Source organism: Eurosta solidaginis, chromosome 4, assembly GCF_040869045.1.
Source record: "Eurosta solidaginis isolate ZX-2024a chromosome 4, ASM4086904v1, whole genome shotgun sequence".
In the NCBI taxonomy this organism is placed as follows: Eukaryota; Metazoa; Arthropoda; class Insecta; order Diptera; family Tephritidae; genus Eurosta; species Eurosta solidaginis.
Genome location: NC_090322.1, coordinates 22222954 through 22241399, shown reverse-complemented (window position 1 = coordinate 22241399; position 18446 = coordinate 22222954). Strand labels below are relative to the sequence as shown.

At 44.1% G+C, this 18446-nt stretch overlaps 1 protein-coding gene across 1 annotated transcript in view; it reads left to right on the top strand.

The window, feature by feature from the left end:
- LOC137248427 (uncharacterized) overlaps nucleotides 1–18446 on the top strand; it is an 87760-nt gene that overhangs the window by 8376 nt on the left and 60938 nt on the right. Inside the window, exons 8-10 of the mRNA XM_067779365.1 lie at nucleotides 50–358; nucleotides 1647–1784; nucleotides 1862–2197. Of these exons, the coding sequence (XP_067635466.1) occupies nucleotides 50–358; nucleotides 1647–1784; nucleotides 1862–2197 (783 nt within the window). The remainder of the gene's footprint in view (nucleotides 1–49; nucleotides 359–1646; nucleotides 1785–1861; nucleotides 2198–18446) is intronic.

The window sequence follows — 18446 nt, the reverse complement described above, 5'->3', positions numbered from 1 at the left end:
AAAACATCAACTGAACGCACTTATTTTAATTCATTCTACAATTGGATAGCTTTAGAGTTAATAACGATCTAAAAATTCATATGCGCATTCATACTGGGGAAAAACCATTCAAATGTACATACTGCGAGAACGCATTCATTGTACATAGTGCACTGATGACACATTTACGTAATCATCTGAGCGATAATGTTTATAGATGTAAATTTTGCCCGCAAGGTTTTACTACAGCTTTGAAGCTAAGTTTACATTTACCTACGCATAAAGACGATGATCGAGAGACGCGTGAACGAAATATGAAAGCGTTAAAGGAAGAAGAGGCTAAACTAAAGCAGCAACACTTGGAGGAAAAGGCTATAGAGTAAGAATATATCATGTCCTTCACAGAACTATGTAATCATAACATAGGTATAATGGTACAGCTCTGCTATCCCTAACGCAAAATTGAAATATACATATACAGCCCAATTCTAAATATTCCCTCGGAATTTTGTTCTCGCGGATTTTTTTTTTATTCCCGCGGAAAAATTCCTCCAATTCTTTTTTCATAGGGGGAACAATAATTGGGGAATAGGAATTTCGAATTTTCGAAGTCAGCTTATTTGCCATTTGAAATTTTGTTGCGCATTTCTATTTTTGTTAACAAATTAAAAGCTTAGTTATTGTTGCGAATTTGTTTAAAATTGCAAAAAAAAAAATATAAGCAAAGCAACAGGGAGCAGCAAACGAATGATGCAACCATCTTTCACACGTTGTTCTTGTTGTTGTTGTAGCAATGCTTCGCCATCCAATAGGTGCGACCGATCAGAAATTGTCATCAATATCCTCTAACGGGAGTCCAAGGAAACTTGCAGTTTCAACAGGGGTGGACCATAATGAGAGGGGTGTTAGAGGCGTTGGTTCCACATTACAATTGAAGATATGGTTGGTGTCATGTGGGGACACATTGCAAACGGGGCATACATTTTGTAGGTCGGGGTTGATTCTGAATAGGTAAGAGTTTAGCCTGTTACAGTATCCAGAACGAAGTTGAGCTAGAGTGACTCGCGTTTCCCTTGGGAGTATGCGTTCCTCTTCCGCAAGTTTTGGGTACTGTTCCCTGAGTACTGGATTCACCGGGCAATTCCCGGAATAAAGGTCCAACGCCTGTTTGTGGAGTTCACCAAGGACCTGCTTGTGTTTTTTTGCTTCATACGGCTGGGTTCTCAGGTGCCGTATTTCCTCAAAATGCTTACGGAGATGACTCCTTAGGCCCCTGGACTGGGTCAATCAGATGTCTGTTGGAATGCCCAAGTTTCTGGGTATTCAACAGGAACTGTTTGGTTTCACACGTCACACACCGGCATGAGTATGACCGTCTGAGGTAGATTCTTTTCCGTCATATGCAGCAGAGCCACAACGACGGGGTTGGGTTCAATACCTTCCCGGAGCAGGAGGGTATGGTGCAGTCCAGCAGCAAGGAGCTGCTACGAGCATGACAATTTGTGGGAGGAATGCAACAAATTAAATGAGGTTACACTGAAATTACAGCCCTTCGTCGGAAAAAGGAAATTCCGAGTCGCTGATGTAGGTAGCGAGCGGATAATTGGTAGTTTTTTTTTTTGTGTGCTTTGTTTATGTGTTTTATTTAATTTTTTTTTGTTTTTTAGACAAAAAAGACTTCAAGAAGGTGGAAAACGGAAAGCGTGCGATATTTGCGGCAAAATGATCTCCACAGGACAGTTTAGTAGACATAAACTATATCACAGTGGTAAAAAGCCGCATAAGTGCGGGTTTTGTGATAAGGGGTGAGTCACCATAAAAACCGCATCGGAACATTATACTGTGAATTTATTAAAGTTTTTTATTTTGTCACGTTCAATAGCTTTGTGGCAAAATCTCATCTGCGGCGTCATTTGAACATCCATACCGGTGAAAAGCCACACAAATGTAAATACTGCGAACGCGCCTTTAAAGATAGTACTGCATTGATCAAACATTTACATGTTCATCTGGGTGCCAATGTTTTTAGATGTGAGTTTTGTCCGCAAGCTTTTCCTTCAGCTTCGAAACGACGTGTACATTTAGCAACGCACAAAGACGAAGATTCGAAGACACGTAAACAAAACATGAAAGCCTTAAGGGAAGTAGAGACTAAATTAAGGCGAGAAATATCTAAGAATAAAAATCAACAATCGTCGAAAGAGAAGTCGAAACAAACATAAGAAACAAAATAAGCAAAGACGGTAATCATTATAAGTTATAAAATTTAAATCAGTAAATCATTACTATTAGATTTCTATTATTCTGATTAATTATAACTATTATTTACTGAGTTTTACTTTTCAATTTAAAGTAATTATTGAAATTGATTTAAGCCATTTTTCATTTTCTGATCATTAATTAATATACAATTTTATTTTTTATTTTATTTTTTTTTACTCACGAATAATGATTACCTCTGATTTTTATTCGTATCTTCGATTTGTGTTGTTTTGATTGAAAATGATCATTGCCTTATATTCATTTTTTAACTTAAGAATAAGGACCAGCATCTGATTTGTATTTTTTTATTCATAATAAACTCACACAATCGTACAGTGTTGAATAAAATAATGGTAACAATATTACTGTCAAATACTAAATCAATTATACCAGTCCCCCTTCAAAATATTTCATCTATATCACCTTCTAAAATCGAAACATAACGGTTGTTCTTTTGCAAGACATTAGGGGGGGCTCATAAAGCATATACATTTATAAGGTGTAAAATTATATCAATTTACACACGCTGTGTTATATGAACGCACCTAGTAATAGCCTTGATAAATTTATTTGTCGATCAGCTGTATTATTGGCAAACAAAATTTTTTGATTACTATACAAATTAAAAAATACGAAGCTTAAGTGAAAAATCAAAACTAAAACGACTTTACTAAGATATTCTTATAAGTGACTTGCTGATGTTGGAGATTTCTGACGAAATGATGGTTTGCAAGGTTGCATTTCTTTGTGGGCGTAAATTTATACAAATTGTGTAAATGATTTTTCTTACAAAATTTGACAGTTCGTTTACGCACTAGATAAATTTATAAGTTTTCACACTTTGTAAGGTTAAATGAGTCCCCCTATTTTATTGTGCCGGGGAGTCTTATTTGCATCCTATGTGGGAAAGAGTTAAACGAGTCAATATTTGGCTTGGTAAGTAAGATAGGGACAAAACGTGCCTGTTGACATATTTGCACTTTAAAATGAAAAAAAGGTATTTAAATAGATGGGTAAGATAGCAGATATGAGCTTGGGCGCTTCCCAAGGCAGTCGGTTCTATGTACCGGAGCGACTCGGGATTTTTCCCGACCAAGGACTGTCATTTCAGTGTAACCCCATTTAATTTGTTGCGTCCCTCCCACAAATTGTCATCCTCCCAGCAGCTCCTTGCAGCGGGACTGCTCCATATTCTCTTGCTCCGGGAAGGTATCGAATCCATCCCGGGTCCGTCTCCTGACACCGGACCTGAGAAATGGTTTTGCTGCATCTGCCGGAAAAGAATCTTTTTAGGACGGTCATACTCTGTTAAGTGTGTCTCGTGTAAGAGATGGTTGCATCGGACAGGTTGTTCTGGGCTTGATTCCAAAACCCGACGTCCACGTAACTTTTATAAATCTTTTATGGCTCCTTGCTGTTCACGTCCAAGGGCGTCCCGTAGTCTACGCCTTAGCGCCCCACCACTACCTTCTAGCAGCCCAGCTGCTCAGCAAGCCACAACTAGTACCCGCTGCTGCTCGCGCCCCGCGGCGCCAACAACTCCAGCAAGATCTGCTTTGCAGACATCATCCGGGTGTAATGTCCATAGAAATGATCACGAGAGCGGAATTGGAGGCGGTCTCGTGTTTATCATACACCACTCAGTGCAATATCATATATTTGATCCTGGCATCGACTGCAGGGACAATGTCTTACAACGTCAAGGCCTATCTGTCCGGTCAGGCGATGCAAACCTAGAAATCATCAACATCTACATCCCTCCTGCCACCTGTTGCCCCAGTGGATACCGCCCTAAAGTTAGCGCCTTACTCACTGGCAACAATCGCATTATCTTAGGCGACTTTAATGCCCATCACGATCTATGGCATTCAAACTCGCGGGCGGACAGTAGGTGTGAGATGTTGGCGGATCAAATAGAAGAAACGACGTTCTGCACAATAAACGGAGACGCCCCCACGCGTATGGTAGGAAGCTGTCACAGTTCGCCGGATATCTGAATCGTGAGCGCAGAACTCGTAAACTGCGTCAACTGGCAGCCGATGGTAACATTGGCATCCGACCATCTGCCTATACTTATTTCGTTCGAGCGTACCGCCGACTTCATCGTTACAGAAAAACGCACTTTAAAAAAGGAAAGTGGGACGAATACAAATCTTTTACAGACAACCTCTTTGCTGCCCTCCCTATCCCGACTGTTGCCCGCCAAGGGGAGCATTCCGCAAAGTCATTGAATCCGCCTCGGCACTTTTCATTCCCGCCGGGAGAATTCCCGAAATTCGGCCCCACTTACCGGCGGAGGCACAAATTTAGCGAGAGAACGTGACCTTATAAGACAGCTCGACCCAGGCGACCCCCAAATAAGGGATATAAACCAACGTATCAGATTGCTTGTGGATGAACACAAGCGGGCAAAATGGGAGGAGCACCTAAGAGGTTGTAACCTCTCTACCGGTGTGGGTAAACTTTGGTCCACCGTAAAGTCCCTATCGAATCCGTCTAAGCACAATGACAAAGTTTCCATCGCCTTCGGCGATAAAGTGCTGTCGGATTCGAAAAAATGCGCGAGCGCTTTCTGCCGTCAATATGTAATGCATTCTACGGTCGACAAATATAGATGGAGGGCCAACAGACACGCACATAAACATAAATTCAGCGCGTCACCAATTACCATCACCGCCAGAGAGAGATGCCATTGGTCACGCTAAACCATCCAAAGCAGTGGGCCCAGACGGCATAGCCATGCCGATGCTTAAAAGCCTAGGGAAAGAGGGTTTCAAATACTTAGCACATGTCTTCAACCTGTCTCTTTCCACCTTTGTCATACCCGAAAAATGGAAAATGGCCAAGGTGGTCCCGCTACTAAAGCCTGGGAAACCAGCTAACACAGGAGAGTCGTATCGTCCGATATCTCTCCTATCGCCAGTAGCAAAGACGCTTGAAGCCATTTTGCTCCCCTACTTCCAAGCAAATTTGCAGCTAGCCTGTCATCAGCATGGCTTCAGAAAACTCCATAGCACCACCACCGCGCTAAATGCCATCAGCACCCAGATAAATTGCGGTTTAAATCTAAACCCCCACCATAGAACAGTACTCGTAGCGCTAGACATATCAAAAGCTTTTGATACGGTCAACCATGGCACGTTACTGCAAGACCTGGAAGGGCCTACCCTTCCCCCATGTCTTAAAAGGTGGACCGCAAATTATCTGGGTGGTCGGCAGGCATCGGTGCAATTTAGAAACGAAACATCAAAACCAAGAAGAATTAAACAAGGGGTGCCACAGGGTGGTGTCCTATCCTCACTTTTGTTTAATTTCTACATATCTAAGCTACCTTCACCACCAGAAGGAGTCACTATCGTTTCATACGCCGATGACTGCACAATAATGGCCACAGGCCAGGCCCACAGATCGATGAGCTCTGCAACAGAATAAACGGCTACCCCCCTGATCTCTCCAGTTTTTCGCCTCGCGAAACCTGGCATTATCACCGACTAAATCTTCCGCAACCTTATTTACAACATGGACGTCCCAAATGTCGACCATTTTGAACATCCACGTCGATGGCACTACGCTACCGACTGTCCTACACCCAAAAATCTTGTGACGTTTGATCAGGATCTACATTTTGGTGAGCACGCAGCCGCAATTGTTCCGAAAACTCAGAGCCGTTATAAAATCCTCAAATCCCTTGCTGGTAGTACCTGGGGAAAATATAAAAAAACGCTCATTACTACATACAAGCAATTGGCCAGCCGTTTACGTGCTACGCGTCACCCATATGGTCGCCAAGCCTAAAAATTACCCACTGGAAGAAGCTACACGCCTGCCAAAATACTGCTCTCAGAATCGCCAAGGGCTGTCTTCTTATGTCCCCAGAACACCATCTACATAATGAGGCGAGAATACTCTCCACCAGGGAGAGAAATGAGATGCTAACCAAACAGTTGCTGTTGAATACCCAGAAACCTGGGCATCCAAACAAACATCTGATTGATGAACCAACACCGCCTAGGGGTTTAAGGAGTCATCTCCGTAAGTATTTTGAGGAAATACGGCACCTGAGAACCCAGCCGTTTGAAGCAAAAAAACACAAGCAGGTCCTTGGTGAACTCCACAAACAGGCGTTGGACCTTTATGTCAGGAATTGCCCGGTGAATTCAGTACTCAAAGAAAAGTACACAAAACTTGTGGAAGAGGAACGCATACTCCCCAGGGAAACGCGTGTCACTCTTGCTCAACTTCGTTCTGGATACTGTAACAGGTTAAACTCTTACCTATCCAGAATCAACCCCGACACACAAAATGTATGCCCCGCTTGCAATGTGTCCCCACATGACACCACCCATCTCTTTAATTGTAATGTGGAACCAACGCCTCTAACACCCCTTTCATTATGTTGAAACAGCAAGTTTCCTTGGACTCCCGTTAGAGGATATTGATGACAATTTGTGATCGGTCGCGGCTGTTAAGCGGGGCGAAGCACTGCTACAACAACAACAACATAGCAGATATGATGAGCTGTTTCAAAAAATAAGTGTTCACTTCCCTTTATTGAGAAAAACTAAAAATACAACAAAGCAATCACTGCTGGTGATGAAAGGCAATTTGTCGGCGTTGATTCTGGATAAGTAAGAGTTTAACTTATTACAGTATCCTGCTTTCCTCAACTGCGAGTTTATGCTACTCGACACTAAAAACGGTGTTTGCCGGCATAAGACTTTGCCGTCACGTAGTTAACGCATAAGTGCCCCAACTACCTTCTAGCAGCACTGCGGTTCAGCAAGTCACAACAAGTACTCGCTGCTGCTCGCGCCAAACGGAACCTACAGCTCACACGCACGCCCCCATAGCTACTTTCTACATATGTAGCCAATTTTTGAGCAATGCCGATCAGCAGCCCCTGTCCCTCATTATCTCTTCTTGCCGGCATCAGCCCAGGAGTAAGCCAGGGAAATATACTCGCAGTCCCAAAGCACACGGAAACTAGCATTATTTCACCAAGGCGCATTTACCCGTTTCTCGCCGCCATTCGCATCGTGCGAGACGAAGTTAGGCATTTATAACTCATAAATCTGTGCAACATCATCTATTTGATCCCGATATCGGCCGTAGGGGCGGTCATGTGACGCGAATTTAAAAATCAACAACTACATCCCCTGTTAATTGCTGCCCAAGGATGATAACGACGTTCTCCACAATAAACGGGGATGCCCACACACGTGTGGTAGGAAATTGTCATAGCTCGCCATCAGCCGAATTCATCATGCCTGAGCGCCGCACTTCCAGAAACTTCAAAAAAAGGAAAGGGGTCGACTATATAGTAGACCGAGTTGGTTTCCATACAAGAAATAAATAAAACCGTTTAAAAAATCGATACGTCATTATTTTACTCTTGTAAATCTGCATATTTGCTTTTAATGTCCTCTCAAGCTATGAAGTTGTTTTCACAGGATTAGGTCACCTAATTTAAGTTAAATTAAGTTCATTTCTCTTCTGTCAAAAAATTTATTTTTTCAGTTACAACCTTAATAACTAGCCATGGTGGAATGACCGGGTGAAAATACAGAAAATGTACGCTATGTGAACCGGTACCGGTGTATTTTCGAAGGTCAGAAGAGGGTACAATGTTTAACAGCTTTGCAAAAGTAGGAGTAGAGAAAGCCATTAAAGAATTTTTTTTCAGCATAACAGTGCGCATAGCGCTTATGCAAAAGGGGGTACTATAGTATATTATACTTTGTACCTAATTCTTTGATTTTTGAATAATTTTTAATAGTTGTATTGTGAAAATGGAATTTTTGAATACTTTCAAAAAAGAAAATTCTAATTCTATATATGTATGTACATATATAGAAACTAATACGATACTGCTAATTGTGATCAAAAAAAAGTTCCATTCCTAAATCTTTTGTTAAACCATTATACAAAGAAGACATCAAGTTATCTTATTTCAATACGTATTATTGATGACATCAATAAAAGCATTAAAAGTTATTAATTTTTTTTTTTCAAGTTACAGTAATATTAAGTATTTTTTGGTTGTGTAAACTTCTTCTCCAGTACATAAATAAATACATTTATCAATTATGTATACAAGAACTTTCACAACAACAAATCTTCTAACCCAAAATACAAACAATAACCTCATTTTCAATTCTAAAACAACAACAAAAAAATACAGAAAAAAGAAATAACTTAAAATTTTTAAAATTAAACTAATTACTAGAATCAATTTTAAAAATCGCAAAAAATTTCTTACAATAATTTTTATTGACATATTTTCCCAAATATTAATTCTTTCATATTGAAATTAAAATCATATTTAAAACTCAATATTAAAATCATTAACATGACACGAATCAATAACAATTTCATATCACCCTCAAACGAATAAAGGAATCAACTTTTCATTCCTTATCAACAACATGGACATACATTATGCAGAGTACAATTATATATTGAACATATATTCTGCATAATACAAGTTTTTAAATTCTTAATGATTATACACACAAAGTTGCAATCTACTATCATTCAACCTCATCCTAGGTTCTTCAATCGCATTATTATAAACTAGCCTTTACCCGCGGCCCCGTCCGCAAGGAGATAATGAAATATGTGGGCTATTCACGTTAGCCGGCTTATAAAGTTATATGTTTAAAAATTTTTTTTCTGTCTAATGCATTTTATTTTTGTAATTGAGTAAAAAAAAGAACTTTATGAGCTGATAACCTGATAGGATCCCAAAATGATAACGAAATTATCTAGAAAAAGCCACGAAATGACCCCGACGCTATCGCGGACGGATCCCGAAAACCATCCAGAAACGCCCCGTAAGTGTCTCCAAAAGTTCCCGAAGTAGTCCCAAAAAAACCTGAAATGACAACGACACGATTCTAGACTTATGTATACAGAGAACCACACAGAAATGATCCCTGAAGGGTACCAAATTGATCCCGAAATAGTCCCGAAAAAGTTCCGAAATTACCCTGACGGGCTCCCGGACGGATCTCAAAAACCATCCTGGAAGGGTTCCTAAATTATCCCGACATAGTCCAGAAAAAGCTCCGAAAAAGTTCCGAAATGACCCCGAGGGATCCACAACGGATAGCGAAAACCATAAAGAAATGATTCCGGAAGGGTCCCAAAATGATTACGAAATAGGCCGAAAATGACCCCGATGGAATCCCGCACGGATCCAAATGTGATCCCGGAAGGGTTTCAAAACTATCCCGAAAAATTAACAAAAAAATCTCAAAATGAATCTCACGGCATCCTGGACGGATCCAGAATGATCCCAACATGGTCCCGAAATGACCCTGATGGATCCGGCAAACGATCAAGAATTGATGCCGGCAGGGTCCTCAAATGATCCCGAAATAATACAGATAAAGTCATGGAATGACCCCTAAATGGTCCCCAAATGATCCCGAAATAGTCCCGAAAAAGTCCCGAAATTACCCTGATGGGTTCCCGTACAGATCCCGAAATCCATCCAGAAGTGATGCCGGAAGGGTCCAAAAATGATCCCGTATTGTCCCCGAAAAAGCCCCTAAATGACCTCGACGGGATCCCGGACGGATCCCCAAAACTATCTAGAAATTATGTCGGTAGGTACCCAAAATGATCCCGAAATAGTTCCGAAATGACCCCGTCGGGATCCCGGAAACTATTCAGAACTGATGCCGGAAAGGTCCTCAAATGATCCCGTATTAGTCGAGAAAAAGTGCCGAAATGACCCCGACGGGGTCCCTTACGGATCCCGAAAACCATCCAGAAATGAAGCCGAAGGTACACCAAATGATCCCGAAATGACCCCAACGGGATCCCGGACTTATCCCGAAAATTATCCAGAAATGATGCCGGAAAGGTCCTCAAATGATCCCGTATTAGTCGAGAAAAAGTGCCGAAATGACCCCGACGGGGTCCCTTACGGAAAATGATTCCGAAAAAGTCGTGAAATAACCCCGACGGAATTCCGGACGGATCCCGAAAACCATCCAGAAATGATCCCGAAATAGTCCCGAAGAAGTCCCGAAATGTCCCTGACGGGATCTCAAACGGCCCCCTAACAGGCCCCGCCGGGATCCCGGACAGATCCCGAAATCCATTCAGGAATCATTAGGGCCCAAAATGATTCTGAAATAGTTTCGGAAAAGTCCACAAATTACCCTGACGGGATCCCGGACGAATCCTGAAAACCATGCTTAAATGATCCCGAAAAAGTCCCGAAATGACCCCGACGGGATCTCGGACGGATCCCCAAAACTATCTAGTAATGATGATGGAAGGTACCCAAAATGATTCCGAAAAAGTCCTGAAATAACCCCGACCTGATTCCGGACGGATCCCGAAAACCATCCAGAAATGATGTCGAAAGGTACACCAAATGATCCCGAAATGATCCCGACGGGATCCCTTACGGATCCCGAAAACCATGCAGAAATGATGGCGGAAGGGACCCAAATGATCCCGAAAGAGTCCTGAAATGACCCTGACGGGATCCCGTACGGATCCCGAAAACCATCCAGAAATGATGTCGGTAGGTACCCAAAATGATCCCGAAATAGTTCCGAAATGACCCCGTCGGGATCCCGGAAACTATTCAGAACTGATGCCGGAAAGGTCCTCAAATGATCCCGTATTAGTCGAGAAAAAGTGCCGAAATGACCCCGACGGGGTCCCTTACGGATCCCGAAAACCATCCAGAAATGAAGCCGAAGGTACACCAAATGATCCCGAAATGACCCCAACGGGATCCCGGACTTATCCCGAAAATTATCCAGAAATGATGCCGGAAAGGTCCTCAAATGATCCCTTAATAGTCCCGAAATCACCCTGAAGGGATTCCCGACGGATCCGGGAAACTATCCAGAAATGACGCCGGAAAGTTTCCCAAATGATCCCCAAATAGTGCCGAAATTACCCTGACGGGATCCCGGACGGATCCCGAAAACCATCCAGAAATGAAGGCGAAAGGGTCCCCAAATGATCCCGTATTAGTGGCGAAGAAGTCCTGAAATGACCCCGACGGGATCCCGGACGAATTTCGAAAACCATCCAGAAATGATGTCGAAAGGGAACCCAAATGATCCCGAAAATGTCCCGAAAGGACCCCGACGGGATCCCGAACGTATACCGAAAACAATCCAGAAATGATGCCGGAAAGGTCTTCAAATGATCCCTTAATAGTCCCGAAATGACCCTGAAGGGATCCCCGACGGATCCCGGAAACTATCCAGAAATGATGCCGGAAAGGTTTCCAAATGATCCCTAAATAGTGCCGAAATGACCATTACGGGATCTCGGACCGATCCAAAAAACCATCCAGAAATGATGGCGAAACGGCCCCCAAACGATCCCGTATTAGTGGCGAAAAAGTCCTGAAATGACCCCGACGGGATCCCGGACGAATCTCGAAAACCATCCAGAAATGATGCCGGAAGGGTCCCCAAATGATCCCGTATTAGTCGAGAAAAAGTCCCGAAATGACCCCGACCGGATCCCGGACTGATCCAGAAAACCATCTAGAAATTATGCCGGAAGGTACCCTAAATGATCCCGAAAAAGTCCTGAAATGACCCCGACGGGATCCCGGACGAATCCCGAAAACCATCGAGAAATGATGCCGGTAGGTACCCCAAATGATCCCGAAATGACCCCGTCCGGATCCCGGACGGATCCCGAAAACTCTCCAGAAATGATGCCGAAAGGGTCCCCAAATGATCCCGTATTAGTCGAGAAAAAGTTCCGGAATGACCCCGACGGGATCCCGGACGGATCCCGAAAACCATCCAGAAATTATGCCGGAAGAGCCCCCAAATGATGATCCCGTATTAGTCGAGAAAAAGTCCCGAAATGACCCCGACGGGATCCCGGACGAATCCCAAAAACCATCCCAAAGGATCCCGAAATAGTCCCGAAATGACCTCGTCGGCATCCCGGACGGATCCCGAAAATTATGCAGAAATGATGCCGGAAAGGTCCCCAAATGATCCCCTAATAGTCACGAAATTACCCTGATGGGATTCCGGACGGATCCCGAAAACCATCCAGAAATGATGCCGAAAGGGTTCCCAAATGATCCCGTATTAGTCACGAAAAAGTCCCGAAATGACCCCGACGGGATCCCGGACGGATTCCGAAAACCAGCCAGAAATGATGCCGAAAGGGTTCCCAAATGTTCCCGTATTAGTCGCGAAAAAGTCCCGAAATGAACCCGACGGGATCGCGGACGGATCCCGAAAACCATCCAGAAATGATGCCGGAAGAGCCCCAAATGATCCCGAAAAAGTCCCCAAATTACCCCGACGAGATCCGGGACGGATCCCGAAGACCATCCAGAAATGGTGCCGGAAGAGCCCCCAAATGATCCCGAAAAAGTCCCCAAATGACCCCGACGAGATCCCGGACGGATCCCGAAAACCATCGAGAATTGATGCCGAAAGGGTTCCCAAATGATCCCGTATTAGTCTCGAAAAAGTCCCGAAATGACCCCGACGGGATCCCGGACGGATCCCGAAAACCATCCAGAAATGATGCCGGAAGAGCCCCCGAATGATCCCGAAAAAGTCCCCAAATGACCCCGACGAGATCCCGGACGGATCCCGAAAACCATTCAGAAATGATGCCGGAAGAGCCCCCAAATGATCCCGAAAAAGTCCCCAAATTACCTTGACGAGATCCCGGACGGATCCCGAAAACCATCCAGAAATGTTGCCGAAAGGGTCCCCAAATGATCCCGTATTAGTCGCGAAAAAGTCCCGAAATGACCCCGACGGGATGCCGGACGAATCCCGAAGATCATCCAGAAATGATGCCTAAAGGGACTCAAAATAACCCCGAAAAAGTCCCGTAATGATCCCGGAAACCATCAAGAATTTATCTCTCGAAGGTACGCAAATGATCCCGAAAGTACCCCGACGGGATCCCGGACGGATCCCGAAAACCATCCAGAAATGATGCCGGAAGGGTCCCCAAATGATCGCGAAATAGTCCCGAAATGATTCCGGAATAGTCCCGAAAATGTCTCAAAATAACCCCGACGGGATCCCGGATGGATCCCGAACACTATACAGAAATGATCCCGGAAGGGTCCCAAAATGATCCCGAAATAGTCCCGAAAAAGCCCCGAAATTACCCCGGCGGGATCCCGGAACGATCCCGAAAACCATCCAGAAATGATCCTGGAAGGGCCTCGATATAACTCTTGCGGGATTACAAATAAGGTGAAGCTAATTATAAAACCATGTTAATAAGGCAGCAGGCGCATTGGAGCGAATGAAAAGTTACATAGAAACATACAGGTAAAGCTAATAAAAGCGTGCTAATAAAAACAATTGAAGGAGGGCGGATGGCGGGTGTAGAAGGAGAGGACTACTGATCGTTCCTCCAAAATTGTCTAGATCTCGATCTGTATGTGCCAGATACCAAAAACTATTGATTTAGGAGAAAATTTATATTGAGTTACAACAATTTATAGATTTTACACCAGAGGGGGAGATAAAGGGGAGGGGGGCGGCGGAGTGTTTTACTGCTTACTTTGTAAGCCCTCGACTTAATTGACCCCTTGAGTCTGTGATATTGGTGAAGGCCAGTATACGTAAAGTTATAATGTGTAAAAATTATTAAAAAGTAATTGCTCGAAGGGGTCTTGGGACCCCCACCCCTCTCTCCATGTTCGAAAAAAATTTCGCTAGTAGACTATTGTCTGTGTCCCAAATTTCATCAAAATCCGTGTAGCCATTCTGGCGTGATTCAGTCGCAAAGACGAAAAAATATAATAATTAAATTATAACTGTTCCTAAGGGGCGGGGACCACGCCCCTTTTGAAAAATATATAGCTAGTAGATCCTTCTAGAATATTGGCTATATGTGTGCAAAATTTCATCCAAATCGGTCCAGCCGTTCTTGCGTTATTGAGTCACAAAGACAAACGTCTGGACAAACATCCAAACATCTTAACATCCAAACTTTGCCATTTATAATATATACTAGCCTTTACCCGCGGCCCCGTCCGCAAGGAGAAATTTAAATATATGGGCTATTCGCGTTAGCCTACTTATCAAGTTATCTGTTTAAAAATTTTTTTTTTTTTGTCTAATGCATTTTATTTTTGTAATTGAGTAAAAAAAGAACTAAATGAGTTGATAACCTGATAGCATCCCAAATGATCCCGAAATTATCCAGAAAAAGCTACGAAATGACCCCCACGCTATCGCGGACGGATCCCGAAAACCATCCAGAAATGCCCCGGAAGGGTCTCCAAAAGTTCCCGGAATAGTCCCAAAAAAACCAGAAATGACAACCACACGATTCTAGACGTATCCAGAGAACCACACAGAAATGATCCCTGAAGGTGTTCCAAAATGATCCCGAAAAGGTTCCGAAATTACCATGACGGGCTCCCGGGCGGATCTCAAAAACCATCCAGAAAATATCCAGGAAGGGTCCCTAAATTATCCCGACATACTCCAGAAAAAGTTCCGAAATGGCTCCGAGGGGATCCACGACGGATCGCGAAAACCATACAGAAATGAACCCGGAAGGGTCCCAAATTGATCCCGAAATAGTCCGGAAATGACCCAAATGGGATCCCGCACAGATCCAGAAATGATCCCGGAAGGGTCCAAAAACTATCCCGGAAAAGTAACAAAAAATCCCGAAATGGCTCCTACGGCATCGCGGACGGATCCAGAAATGATCTCGGAAGGGTCCCCAAATGATCCCAAAATGGTCCCGAAACGACCCTGATGGATCCGGCAAACCATCAAGAAATTATGCCGGAAGGGTCCCCAAATGATCCCGAAATAATACAGAAAAAGTCACGAAACGACCCCTAGAGGATCCCCAAATGATCCCGTATTAGCCCCGAAAAGGTCCCGTAATAACCCCGACGGGATCCCGAGCAAATCCCGAAAACCATCCAGAAATAATGGCGGAAGGGATCGCAAATTATTCCGACAAAGTCCCGCATTGATTCCGACGGGATCCGTTGAGTAAAAGTCCCGAAATGACCCCGACGGGATGCCGGACGAATCCCAAAAACCATACAGAAATGATGCCGGAAACCCCCGGACCCCCAATGATCCCGAAAAAGTCCCGCAATTATTCCGACGGGATCCTGAACGGATACCGAAAACCATCCAGAAGTGATGCCGAAAAGGTCCTCAAATGATCACCTAATAGTCCCAAAATGACCCTGACGGCATCCCGGACAGATCCCGAAATCCATCCAGAAATGATCTTGGGAAGGTCCCAAAATGATCCCGAAGTAGTCCCGAAATGACCGTGACGGGATCCCGAAAGGATTCCGAAAACTATCCAGAAATGATGCCGGAAAGGTCCTCAAATGATCCCCTAATAGTCCCGAAATGACCGTGACGGGATCCCGAACGGATCCCGACAACTATCCAGAAATGATCCCGTATTAGTCGAGAAAAAGTCCCGAAATGACTTCGACGGGATCCCGGACGAATCCCAAAAACCATTCAGAAATGATGCCGGTAGGTATCCCAAATGATCCCGAAATAGTCCCGAAATGACCTCGTCGGCATCCCGGACGGATCCCGAAAGTTATCCAGAAATGATGCCGGAAAGGTCCCCAAATAGTCCCGATATTACCCTGATGGGATCCCGGACGGATCCCGAAAACCATGCCGAAAGGGTTCCCAAATGATCCCGTATTAGTCGCGAAAAAGTCCCGAAATGACCCCGACGGGATCCCGGACGGATCCCGAAAACCATCCAGAAATGATGCCGAAAGGGTTCCCAAATGATCCCGTATTAGTCGCGAAAAAGTCCCGAAATGACCCCGACGGGATCCCGGACGGATCCGGAAAACCATCCAGAAATGATGCCGGAAGAGCCCCCAAATGATCCCGACGAGATCCCGGACGGATCCCGAAAACCATCCAGAAATGATGCCGGAAGAGCCCCCCAATGATCCCGAAAACGTCTCCAAATGACCCCGACGAGATCCGCGACGGATCCCGAAAACCATCCAGAAATGATCCCGAAAGGGTTCCCAAATGAACCCGTATTAGTCGCGAAAAAGTCCCAAAATGACCCCAACGGGATCCCGGACGGATCCCGAAAACGATCCAGAAATGATGCCGGAAGAGCCCCCAAATGATCCCGAAAAAGTCCCCAAATGACCCCGACGAGATCTCGGACGGATCCCGAAAACCATCCAGAAATGATGCCGGAAGAGCCCCCAAATGATCCCGAAAAAGTCCCCAAATTACTCCGACGAGATCCCGGACGGATCCCGAAAACCATCCAGAAATGATGCCGAAAGGGTCCCCAGATGATCCCGTATTAGTCGCGAAAAAGTCCCGAAATGACCCCGACGGGATGCCGGACGAATCTCGAAGACCATCCAGAAATGATGCCTAAAGGGACCCAAAATAACCCCGAAAAAGTCCCGTAATGATCCCGGAAACCATCAAGAATTTATCTCTCGAAGGCACGCAAATGATCCCGAAAGTACCCCGACGGGTTCCCGGACTGATCCCGAAAACCATCCAGAAATGATGCCGGAAGGGTCCCCAAATGATCGCGAAATAATCCCGAAATGATTCCGGAATAGTCCCGAAAATGTCCCAAAATAACCCCGACGGGATCCCGGACGGATCCCGAAAACTATACAGAAAGGATCCCGGAAGGGTCCCAAAATGATCCTGAAATAGTCCCGAAAAAGTCCCGAAATTACCCCGGCGGAGATGTGCATGCACATGTAAAAGCATGTGAAATATGCAAAGGAAACAAAACTCAAAACGCCTTCCATAAACCAACAATGGGAAAGCAGCACCTCACCGAACGCCCTTTCCAACGTCTGTTCGTCGATTTTATGGGTCCATACCCACGTACTTGTGATGGTAACGTTTATATATTTGTATGTTTAGATCATTTTTCAAAATTTGTCTTTCTTAAGCCAATGCGAAAAGCCACCTCTGCCGAAGTCGTGAAATATCTAGAGAGAGACGTGTTCCATATTTTCGGAGTACCTGAGTATGTGCATTCAGACAACGGAAAGCAATTTACGTCAGATATATTTACCTCCTTCTTGAAGAAGTATGGTACGACGCACATAAAGACCGCATTTTACTCGCCACAAGGGAATGCCGCAGAGAGGGTTAACCGCTCCGTGTTGCAAATCATCCGGTCATACATTAAAGAAAACCAAAAGAATTGGGATAGAGCTGTAAGCGACGCAGCATTTGCCCTTCGCAGTGTCGTACATGCGGCAATAAGTACGTCGCCATATGCAGCTGTGTTTGGAATCCCGACACGGCGCGTCATACGAGTTATGCAGGAAATTGAGTACCCTGAAAGATACTGACGTGGAAGTAGAGACAACAGAATATAAGATGCACATACTCAGGGAAAAGATCATGAAGGAACTTAAATTGGCACACGAGAAGAGTAAGAAGACGTACGACCTCAGAAGCAGAGAAGTAGCTTTTAAAGTAGGGCAAACATTATACCGCCGCAATTTTAAACAAAGTTCAAAAGTAGATAATTACAACGCAAAACTTGCACCAAAGCAAGTTAAGTGCATTGTACTTAGGGTCATTGGCAACTCGATGTACGAGTTAGGAGATACTAGCGGCAAAGCAATCGGGGTATACCACGGAAAGGATCTTTTCGCGGCTTAAGATATATATTCTATGTAGCCCTTGTAACCAATGTAAAGTGTAGCTTGTTCTCAAATTATGTTTTATGTTATTTCTTGTTAACGGCGGTAGAAATTCTTTAGACCAATAACACACTCTGACTAAGTATCCGACTTGACCATGTATTTATTAACCATTTTGTTTATTTATTGATTTATTTATTTATTTATTTGTGTGATTATTTTAGTATTTATAGATTTAAATTTTGTTTTTTTTACCACCAAGGATGGACACCATCGCCTAACAGCATTAATCTGTGATATAGATGTAGGCTAACCTTCAATATAGACTTAGATTTTCTTAACCAGTGATACCTTAGATAAGTAGTTTTAAGACCCAGTGGTTTTAATAGTAGGATAGTTGTATCTATGTCTATACGTCTTAATATGAGCGTAAAGGGTACAACTCTGTGAAGCCCGGCATGGGAGTGGGTCGAGGCCACACGTTGGGCTGGAATAAAAAGTAATTGGCGGCTGCGTTATGAATTTTTCTTACGCACACGCTCCATGACGCGGACATCATCGGCGG